This window comes from Poromitra crassiceps, assembly GCF_964638095.1.
Source record: "Poromitra crassiceps genome assembly, chromosome: 6".
NCBI lineage: Eukaryota > Metazoa > Chordata > Actinopteri > Beryciformes > Melamphaidae > Poromitra > Poromitra crassiceps.
Window position 1 is genome coordinate 33,065,145 of NC_139627.1, and position 11,307 is coordinate 33,076,451.

General features: G+C 42.0%; 1 protein-coding gene across 1 annotated transcript in view; it reads left to right on the forward strand.

Annotated features, from left to right (window-relative positions):
• vwa8 (von Willebrand factor A domain containing 8) overlaps positions 1 to 11,307 on the forward strand; it is a gene marked incomplete at its 5' end in the record, with an annotated part of 146,174 nt that overhangs the window by 17,921 nt on the left and 116,946 nt on the right. The window contains 5 exons of the mRNA XM_083639135.1: positions 87 to 195; positions 569 to 673; positions 2,513 to 2,641; positions 3,888 to 4,022; positions 4,215 to 4,292. Coding sequence (XP_083495261.1) covers positions 87 to 195; positions 569 to 673; positions 2,513 to 2,641; positions 3,888 to 4,022; positions 4,215 to 4,292 — 556 coding nt within the window. The remainder of the gene's footprint in view (positions 1 to 86; positions 196 to 568; positions 674 to 2,512; positions 2,642 to 3,887; positions 4,023 to 4,214; positions 4,293 to 11,307) is intronic.

An 11,307-nucleotide genomic window follows, 5' to 3' on the forward strand; every position in this document is an offset into this window, starting at 1 on the left:
TTGTTGGGCTTGTGGATATTGTTTGTCGTTACTTTAAGTCTCAATGGCTTTTAAGGATGGATGTTATGTTGTTTCCTGTGCGTCAGAGTGTCCCAGCTGCTGTCTCTGGCCACCACACTTTGCTCTCAGGAGTCGTCCAACCTGGGTCTGCCTGACTTCCCGGTGGACAACCTGTCCCCTGCCCTTCAAGTGCTGGTGAGACCATCCTAAAGAAGATGCTAAAATCAAGGAGAATAAGAAAGTTAAACAGAGGGAGAAAACAGAGTGAGACAGAGAGTTATGTGCAAATCATATGCATTCATATGATTTTGTCGCAGATTTTCTTTCCTAGATTTTTGATAGAAATTACAGTACAATATATAGAATTGTCTGTAGGTGGGGAGGTAACAGTGAGGACAGTGAAATGAAAATTAACTATATTTTAGGGAAATGGATTTCTCATTTTGCTGTGTCCCCCTTGGAGATGCCTCAAGGACCCCTGGTGGTCCCTCGATCCCACTTTGGGAACCACTGATTGGGAACCACTGGTCTAAGGCTGGTCTCTGTGTCTTTATTGTTACTGTTACAGAATGTCTTCCCCATGCTGTCCTCCCAGCAGCTGCTTCAGAGACTTTACCCCTACCACAGCATACTGGGCAAGGAGGGCCGCACCGCGGTGGAGGGCGTCCTCAGTGTAAGGACACACATACAGTACACATACATACTGTATGCCTAACCTTATGTTCTGCCTGAATGGCAAAGCATGTTTAGAGGGAGTGTGAATGATGCAAAGTCAATAGGAAGGAGTGAAATACAATACCTTCAGTCTGAATGTAGGGTAAAACATGTCATACAAATACATTGGACTATTGTCCATAAACTAATACATTACATACATTAATACAATACCTTCAGTCTGAATGTAGGCTAAAACATGTCATACAAATACATTGGACTATTGTCCATAAACTAATACCTTACATACATTAATACAATACCTTCAGTCTGAATGTAGGCTAAAACATGTCATACAAATACATTGGAATATTGTCCATAAACTAATACATTACATACATTAATACAATACTTTCAGTCTGAATGTAGGCTAAAACATGTCATACAAATACATTGGACTATTGTCCATAAACTAATACATTACATACATTAATACAATACCTTCAGTCTGAATGTAGGCTAAAACATGTCATACAAATACATTGGACTATTGTCCATAAACTAATACATTACATACATTAATACAATACTTTCAGTCTGAATGTAGGCTAAAACATGTCATACAAATACATTGGACTATTGTCCATAAACTAATACATTACATACATTAATACAATACCTTCAGTCTGAATGTAGGGTAAAACATGTCATACAAATACATTGGACTATTGTCCATAAACTAATACATTACATACATTAATACAATACCTTCAGTCTGAATGTAGGGTAAAACATGTCATACAAATACATTGGACTATTGTCCATAAACTAATACATTACATACATTAATACAATACCTTCAGTCTGAATGTAGGGTAAAACATGTCATACAAATACATTGGACTATTGTCCATAAACTAATACATTACATACATTAATACAATACCTTCAGTCTGAATGTAGGGTAAAACATGTCATACAAATACATTGGACTATTGTCCATAAACTAATACATTACAATACATTAATACAATACCTTCAGTCTGAATGTAGGGTAAAACATGTCATACAAATACATTGGACTATTGTCCATAAACTAATACATTACATACATTAATACAATACCTTCAGTCTGAATGTAGGGTAAAACATGTCATACAAATACATTGGACTATTGTCCATAAACTAATACATTACATACATTAATACAATACCTTCAGTCTGAATGTAGGGTAAAACATGTCATACAAATACATTGGACTATTGTCCATAAACTAATACATTACATACATTAATACAATACCTTCAGTCTGAATGTAGGGTAAAACATGTCATACAAATCCAGTGGACTATTGTCCATAAACTAATACATTACATACATTAATACAATACCTTCAGTCTGAATGTAGGGTAAAACATGTCATACAAATACATTGGACTATTGTCCATAAACTAATACATTACATACATTAATACAATACCTTCAGTCTGAATGTAGGGTAAAACATGTCATACAAATACATTGGACTATTGTCCATAAACTAATACATTACATACATTAATACAATACTTTCAGTCTGAATGTAGGGTAAAACATGTCATACAAATACATTGGACTATTGTCCATAAACTAATACATTACATACATTAATACAATACTTTCAGTCTGAATGTAGGGTAAAACATGTCATACAAATACATTGGACTATTGTCCATAAACTAATACATTACATACATTAATACAATACTTTCAGTCTGAATGTAGGGTAAAACACCTCATACAAATACATTGGGCTCACACATCAGTTCTCACCCCCCACCCCTCCCCTCATGTGCATCTCACTCCTCTCTTTTCTAGAGGTTTGAGCTTTTGGATGGGAGACGTCAGCCAGCTCCCAGCGCCGTCCTGAGTGTGTCCTCAGCCACCGAGCTGGAGGGCCATGCAGACGTCACATTACGTGTCGCGGACCAGGACGTCACCTTTCAGGTACCAGTAGAGTGGTTGTTATGGCATGAAACCTCACAATACAAACAAAGCAGCAGTGCTGCGATGAAACCTCACAATACAAACAAAGCAGCAGTGCTGCGATGAAACCTCATGGTACAAAGCAGTGCTGCGTGCTGTGAGCCAGTAGAGTGGTTGTTATGGCATGAACCCTCACAGTACAAAGCAGTGCTGCGTGCTGTGAGCCAGTAGAGTGGTTGTTATGGCATGAACCCTCACAGTACAAAGCAGTGCTGCGTGCTGTGAGTAGAGTGGTTGTTATGGCATGAACCCTCACAGTACAAAGCAGTGCTGCGTGCTGTGAGTAGAGTGGTTGTTATGGCATGAACCCTCACAGTACAAAGCAGTGCTGCGTGCTGTGAGTAGAGTGGTTGTTATGGCATGAACCCTCACAGTACAAAGCAGTGCTGCGTGCTGTGAGTAGAGTGGTTGTTATGGCATGAACCCTCACAGTACAAAGCAGTGCTGCGTGCTGTGAGTAGAGTGGTTGTTATGGCATGAACCCTCACAGTACAAAGCAGTGCTGCGTGCTGTGGTTGTTATGGCATGAACCCTCACAGTACAAAGCAGGGATGCGTGCTGTGAGTAGAGTGGTTGTTATGGCATGAACCCTCACAGTACAAAGCAGTGCTGCGTGCTGTGGTTGTTATGGCATGAATCCTCACAGTACAAAGCAGTGCTGCGTGCTGTGAGTAGAGTGGTTGTTATGGCATGAACCCATTACATTACACAGAGATGTTCATTGTCCCACGTCAGACCACACACAGACAGGCAGACAATCAGTAGCATCTTATCTCTGACCGACACGCTGTAGTTGACCCTCTGGAGTCTCAGGAGAGAATCTCTCTATTGCTCTTCATTTGTCCTTCTTGATTGGATAAAATAAAAAATGGTGGATGATTTACTATGAGATTTTGGAGGACACAGATATCCAAGAGGTACTGAGCTTCCAGCCAAATAAGTTATATCACGATAGCTGCGTTTTCTCTGTGTGGCAGCAAATCTGTTGGCTTTGAATATGCAGTGCAATGCTTCATATGGATGGTATGATAATGATAATACTACGGTACATACATATCAGTGATATGACTATGTGTCACTATTTCACTTCCCATGGTTTTCCCAAGAAGTTCCAAGTTTTGAAGGAATATTATGCTACAAATTCTATGTAATGATGAAGCTATTTATTGTTCTAATGTGGTCATTTCCTGTCTCCACTGAACTCCAGGTCCCAGCAGGCACCAAGGAGCTCCGCCCACCCAACAGTAGCCCCACCTTCATCAGCACATCAAGCCACGCCCAGCTGCTGGCTGAGATGATGCAGTCACACATGGTCAAAGACATGTGTCTGATAGGGGCCAAGGTAGCTAACAAACACAACACACACACACCCACCCACACACACCCACACCCACACACCCACACACCCACACACACACACACACACACACACACACACACACACACACACACACACACACACACACACACACACACACACACACACAAGTATGGTGAGTTGTGTTTTTGATAACAGTACTGCTGTATCTTCTAGGGTTGTGGCAAGTCAGTGATTGCCAAAGAGTTTGCTGAGATGCTGGGTTACAGCATAGAGCCCGTCATGCTCTACCAGGTAAATATGACACTGGACTTTGTTACATTCAGGATATCTGACCATTTATTCTCTCTCTCCCCTCCACCTTGATTTACTATCATTGCATGCACTACAGATCATTAATGTAAGAGCCCATGACAGAGCCCAATAAAAAGGTAAGGAAACCCCCCCCCCTTTTACATGAAGTTTTTTCACCTTCTGATGATGCTACAGCTCCATCTGCAAAACCCTTCCATTTGAAAATGTACGTGGTTTGCGGGTGTGCACAGCGCATCCACCAAACCCAGGCATTCTAGCTGTGTGACCTAGGAAATAACTGTGTATGTTTTGGATATGAGTTACCTTTTGTCAGGGAAAGCAAATCACTGGCGGAGACACTTGGACCACATCACTGACATGCCAGAGTGCGTGACCCGTGATGTCACGAAGGAGGGGTCAACCCCTCCACAACTGCACCAATAGGGAAAGAGGAGGGGCAGGCAAACTGCACGCAGTGGGGAAGGACACCTCCTTAAATAGAAGTCCTTTCATCTGAGGAGAATGCTCTTCTGTCTTATTATGAGGATTTTCCCTGTTCTTGTCACATTGCTTTATAACGATAGGGAGATGTATCAAATGTCAAATGATTGTTTCATTGATTTAACACACTTGTTACAGATGTTTCATTTATTTAACACACTTGTTACAGAACCACTTTCTTGCCAGCTGTGGTCTGATCCTTGCTGCATGTGCAGAGTTTACAAATGGTCCGCTCTACTGTCCCAGGCAGTTAATTTAAACTTGAAATGATTGGCTCGAGTGTAATGTATGATATAAGTCATGCTTGCTTATCCAAACTCAAACTTATGTGAGTTTGGATGAGTGTTCGTGTCGCATCTGAAAGGCCTGTGAATTTGAAGTGGATTAGAGTGGTTTTATGTAGAATTAGGACAGGGTTTTGGCGAAAAGAGCACGCATCTGGCTTCAGGGCTCCAAAGTGCGACCTATTAGGTCGCATGTGCCACCTAATTTCAAAATGTGCGAGTTAATTTGCAATCAGGTCGCACTCGTGCGACTTGGGAGAATGAGAGAGGATAATATTTTTTTCCCCCCCAACCAATCGCCTGCTTCAGATCGCATCTTTCTGTCCCCTCTGCTCCCCGTCTGCCTGCGCGTGCCTCTGTGCTGTTTTTATTGGTGCAGCGCCTGCAGCAAACACTTGCCCAGCCTGTCACACAGACACAGGTCCCTGCCTTCAAAGGGTAGCCGACAGCACGCGATCAAACACATACCGCAGCTGTTGTTTTGAAATTGAGCGAGAGGAAAAGCAGCAAAACGGGTAACGCTTCCTTGTGCACAGGAGAAACGCCATTGAAACGCCGAGCTGGAGTCGCCTTCCTCTGTGCCAGCCAGGAGAAAACGGGAGAAAGTGATCAAGAGATGTGTTTGATCATCGGAGGAATGAGGAAATGATCGATCAGTTTGCGAGGGCGGTGAGGACGTGTTGAATAGCCGAGGGGAAAACGGGAACGATCATAGATATGACAGGGAGACATGGACGAGGACGGTGTACCAGAACAAATCAAAATAAACACAATCAATGAGGTATCTGGGAATCAATTTGCCACAAAAGCACATACTTAAGAGACTCCAATTTGATCTTTGATAATACTGCTGTTCACCTATGTAGGATATGCTTTCAGTGCAAGACTCATTTCATTCCCACTTCATGGGAAAAATAACACTACAAAAAGACAAAAAAAAATAAAAAATACAAATAATAACAAAACATTTAATAGCCTAGAGGACTATCAACTATCCACTTAAATGGCAAAAGCACAAATTAAAATGCTGATAATACACTAATATGACAACTGTACAAGTTAGTCACTGTACCTCAAGAGCATACCTACCTGAAAAGACCACATGTAGCACTGTCAAAAAATATCCTTCCATGCAAGTGGAAGCTGCTGTCCCTTTTACTAGACTCATCTCCTGGGACATTAAATAGTGATTAGCAGGCTATAGTTAAAAAAAACAACAACATATAAGTAACAGCCAAAGACTTTGCGAGAGAACTTGTGAAACATCAAAACCAGCAATTTATAGTTATTGCCTAAGTCCATTTCTCTTCTCTCATACTAAAGGTAGAGGTGTTTTCCTAAAGACTCCTCAAGGGTGCTTGAGGAGTCCTCTTCTTCCTTTCACCAAAAGCCCAACTGTCATGATCAAATCACAGTCTTCTCACTCATTAACTCACATCAAAAAATATGGTGCTACCTAATTTATTTTTGTGCTACCTAATGAAACAGTAGGTAGCACTAGTGCTACCTGGAAAAAAACGAGTTTGGAGCCCTGTCTGGCTTCCATCACAGATACCTGGGCTGGGCCTCAGGCCTCCTGTCAGGCCTGAGGCAGACACTAACAGGGACGTGGACAACAGGGAGCACTGCTAGGCTGTACAGTATGTGTGTGAATGTAAAACTTAAGGTAGTGAAACCTCCTCCTCTGGGTTTGTGTGTGTGTGTGTGTGGGTGTGTGTGTGTGTGTGTGTGTGTGTGTGTGTGTGTGTGTGTGTGTGTATGTGTGTGTGTGTGCGTGAGTGCGTGCGTGCGCACACAGACACACGTGAATCTGTGGAATGCAGTCGGCTGGGTGAGGATTGTGGAGGAAATGGGTTGTGTATATGTGCTGTAGGCTTATATATGAATGCATCATGCTACAGCTATTTTTAGCTGGCTGAGGTCAGGGGTCACTTGTGCTTCGGGAATTGCGGAATCCTGTGCCGGAAATTCATCTTGTCAACTCTGAAAATCCCATTTTGGGAGAACAGCGTGACATATAAGGCTGGTGGGGTGTCTACAAGCCACCTGACCTTTGGTAGAAAAAACACACACACACACACACACACACCAGGGTATCCGCGGGGTCTTGAAAAGTATTAAAAGTTGATAAATCAATTTATGGAAAGTTAAGGTCCTTAAAGTCGATCTGAACCTGTTCGTCACGTGCATAATGAGTCCGTTTCAGACTGAAAACATAGTTTGTCTAAGATGACAGGTTGAGAGGTGGGTCATAGACTATAGTATCATGTCGATGATTTTATTTGACAATTCTGGGGACTGGATTGGGCTTTGGCCAATCCTGGCGTGTTCCGCCTCCAAATTGAGTGGGATTCAGTGTGTTGTGGCGCTCCCCTCGGGAAGAGCCTTTTGACGGGAGGAGTGGATGTCAGCAACCCGCAGGCAGCCAGCTGCCTTCGTGTTGCCGAGCGGAGAGTGCAGCACGTCGGCCTGGAATCTCCGAGGTGCAACCCCTGACAACCAAGCTCTCGGATGCGCGCGCCATTATCGCTGCTGTAACGATACGATATCCCTGGAATTCGCGTTTTAACGAGCCAGTTACATTTCTTTGCATTCTTAGAGATTATAGTTTTTGTTTTTTGTTCATGTTTCTAACAATTGGCCAAGTTAGTAGTTAGTTTATGGGATAGGAATTCTGCCAGATGAGTGAGATGACAGGCACTAGGCGCCATTTTCGACTTCATTTGGAAGAGAAAATTATCCAGAAATGAAGATTTGATTGACAGCTGCATGTCGTGATATGATTGGTTGAAATGGGGTAGAAATTTGATAGTACTGGGTGACGTCAGCAAACTGTAAATTACTGTTATCAATGAAATCTTGAAAAACGAACTTTTGATGTGAAAAAGTGTGAAAAACGAAAGAAATTAGATTGTTGTGATTTGTTTTGCATACATTATTAAATAGGTGCACTGCATACCCAGGTATTTGAACTAAAAGAAAAGAAAAGTAATTCTTGGGTTCAGCTCGACTTTAAAAAGTATTAAAAAGTCTTAATTGCCATTTGTAGCTATTGTGCTGATTGTGTTAATTGAGCATATGATATCGTCTCCTCTCAATCGCAGACCCCTGAATTGAATCGATATCGTGGCAGACTATGTGATGTCAGCAAATATCGTATCGTTGTCAACTTGTCCAAAGAATCGATATAATATCATATTGTGATGAAACTTGTGATTCACACCCCTACTGCTGATGTGACGAAAGTGGCATTGACTTAAAGTCCCTGGAAACCAGAAATATTTCTTTATTATTTAGCATTTTGAGTTCATCACATCACAGGACCCTATGTTAATAAGCCACCAGCCAAATTTGAACGATGATGAACGTCGCAAAGTATATAAATTTAGGTTTGACAGTCGTGGCAAAACTCATGAGAATCAATTATTTTTTAGAGTGTATTTTCTCCCGCAGACTGTGTGGGCGTGTCCCGTCTGCAGCAGGTTTTCCGAGAGAGCGCGAGACAGAGGGGGGGAGGGAAACGGAGAAAGAGATCGAGTGCTGTGTGTCAAACACAGCACTCGTGTGTGTGTGTGTGTGTGTGTGTGTGTGTGTGTGTGTGTGTGTGTGTTCGTTGCTCGGAGAGGGAGAGAGAGAGACTTGCTGTCTGTTTGTGTGTGTGTGTGTGTGTGTGTGTGTGTGTGTGTGTGTGTGTGTGTGTGTGTGAGAGAGAGTAACCTCGCGTCACCAGCCTGTGTGTCTCTCTCTGTGCTCTCTCTCTCACTAGTCCCGAGAGAGAGAGAGAGAGAGAAGCATAGCGCTTGGCACGACGGCACACAGAGTGGGAGGGAGACGGACAGCGAGGGAGCGCTGTCACTGGGGGCAAAGAACGGACAAAAGGAGGGTGGGTGCGGATTGCGCGCGTGTACAAAGGTTATATAGCTTATGACGTCATAAGCTCCTGCGTTTTAGCACCTCGCGCACTGCTGTCTTCAATGAGGAAGTACTTTGTAGAATCTTGTAGAAAAGTGTCGATTTTAAGGCTTTGGGTTGAAAGTAATGTATAATAATTTCGGAGGCACAAAATTACTAACATAAGACCCTAAATAACATACAGTAGTTAGAACGTTTTTGTGGATTTTGGTTTCCAGGGACTTTAAATAAAGTCCAGGATTCCTGCATATTCCCTGACGCACGCGCGCACACACACACACACACACACACACACACACACAATCCTTTCAATAACAGCGAAAGCCTAAAAGCCTCATGGCATGTTTGAGCAGCAGTGAGAAATGATTGTGAGTCTTTGTGTTTGAGCAGCAGTGAGAAATGATTGTGAGTCTTTGTGTGTTTGAGCAGCAGTGAGAAATGATTGTGAGTCTTTGTGTTTGAGCAGCAGTGAGAAATGATTGTGAGTCTTTATGTGTTTGAGCAGCAGTGAGAAATGATTGTGAGTCTTTATGTGTTTGAGCAGCAGTGAGAAATGATTGTGAGTCTTTGTGTGTTTGAGCAGCAGTGAGAAATGATTGTGAGTCTTTGTGTGTTTGAGCAGCAGTGAGAAATGATTGTGAGTCTTTGTGTGTTTGAGCAGCAGTGAGAAATGATTGTGAGTCTTTGTGTGTTTGAGCAGCAGTGAGAAATGATTGTGAGTCTTTGTGTGTTTGAGCAGCAGTGAGAAATGATTGTGAGTCTTTGTGTGTTTGAGCAGCAGTGAGAAATGATTGTGAGTCTTTGTGTGTTTGAGCAGCAGTGAGAAATGATTGTGAGTCTTTGTGTGTTTGAGCAGCAGTGAGAAATGATTGTGAGTCTTTATGTGTTTGAGCAGCAGTGAGAAATGATTGTGAGTCTTTATGTGTTTGAGCAGCAGTGAGAAATGATTGTGAGTCTTTATGTGTTTGAGCAGCAGTGAGAAATGATTGTGAGTCTTTAGGTGTTTGAGCAGCAGTGAGAAATGATTGTGAGTCTTTATGTGTTTGAGCAGCAGTGAGAAATGATTGTGAGTCTTTATGTGTTTGAGCAGCAGTGAGAAATGATTGTGAGTCTTTGTGTTTGAGCAGCAGTGAGAAATGATTGTGAGTCTTTAGGTGTTTGAGCAGCAGTGAGAAATGATTGTGAGTCTTTGTGTTTGAGCAGCAGTGAGAAATGATTGTGAGTCTTTAGGTGTTTGAGCAGCAGTGAGAAATGATTGTGAGTCTTTATGTGTTTGAGCAGCAGTGAGAAATGATTGTGAGTCTTAGGTGTTTGAGCAGCAGTGAGAAATGATTGTGAGTCTTTGTGTTTGAGCAGCAGTGAGAAATGATTGTGAGTCTTTGTGTTTGAGCAGCAGTGAGAAATGATTGTGAGTCTTTAGGTGTTTGAGCAGCAGTGAGAAATGATTGTGAGTCTTTATGTGTTTGAGCAGCAGTGAGAAATGATTGTGAGTCTTTATGTGTTTGAGCAGCAGTGAGAAATGATTGTGAGTCTTTGTGTTTGAGCAGCAGTGAGAAATGATTGTGAGTCTTTAGGTGTTTGAGCAGCAGTGAGAAATGATTGTGAGTCTTTGTGTTTGAGCAGCAGTGAGAAATGATTGTGAGTCTTTAGGTGTTTGAGCAGCAGTGAGAAATGATTGTGAGTCTTTATGTGTTTGAGCAGCAGTGAGAAATGATTGTGAGTCTTAGGTGTTTGAGCAGCAGTGAGAAATGATTGTGAGTCTTTGTGTTTGAGCAGCAGTCAGAAATGATTGTGAGTCTTTGTGTTTGAGCAGCAGTGAGAAATGATTGTGAGTCTTTATGTGTTTGAGCAGCAGTGAGAAATGATTGTGAGTCTTTATGTGTTTGAGCAGCAGTGAGAAATGATTGTGAGTCTTTATGTGTTTGAGCAGCAGTGAGAAATGATTGTGAGTCTTTGTGTTTGAGCAGCAGTGAGAAATGATTGTGAGTCTTTGTGTGTTTGAGCAGCAGTGAGAAATGATTGTGAGTCTTTATGTGTTTGAGCAGCAGTGAGAAATGATTGTGAGTCTTTATGTGTTTGAGCAGCAGTGAGAAATGATTGTGAGTCTTTATGTGTTTGAGCAGCAGTGAGAAATGATTGTGAGTCTTTATGTGTTTGAGCAGCAGTGAGAAATGATTGTGAGTCTTTATGTGTTTGAGCAGCAGTGAGAAATGATTGTGAGTCTTTATGTGTTTGAGCAGCAGTGAGAAATGATTGTGAGTCTTTATGTGTTTGAGCAGCAGTGAGAAATGATATATGTGATGGAAAAAGAAGTGGTG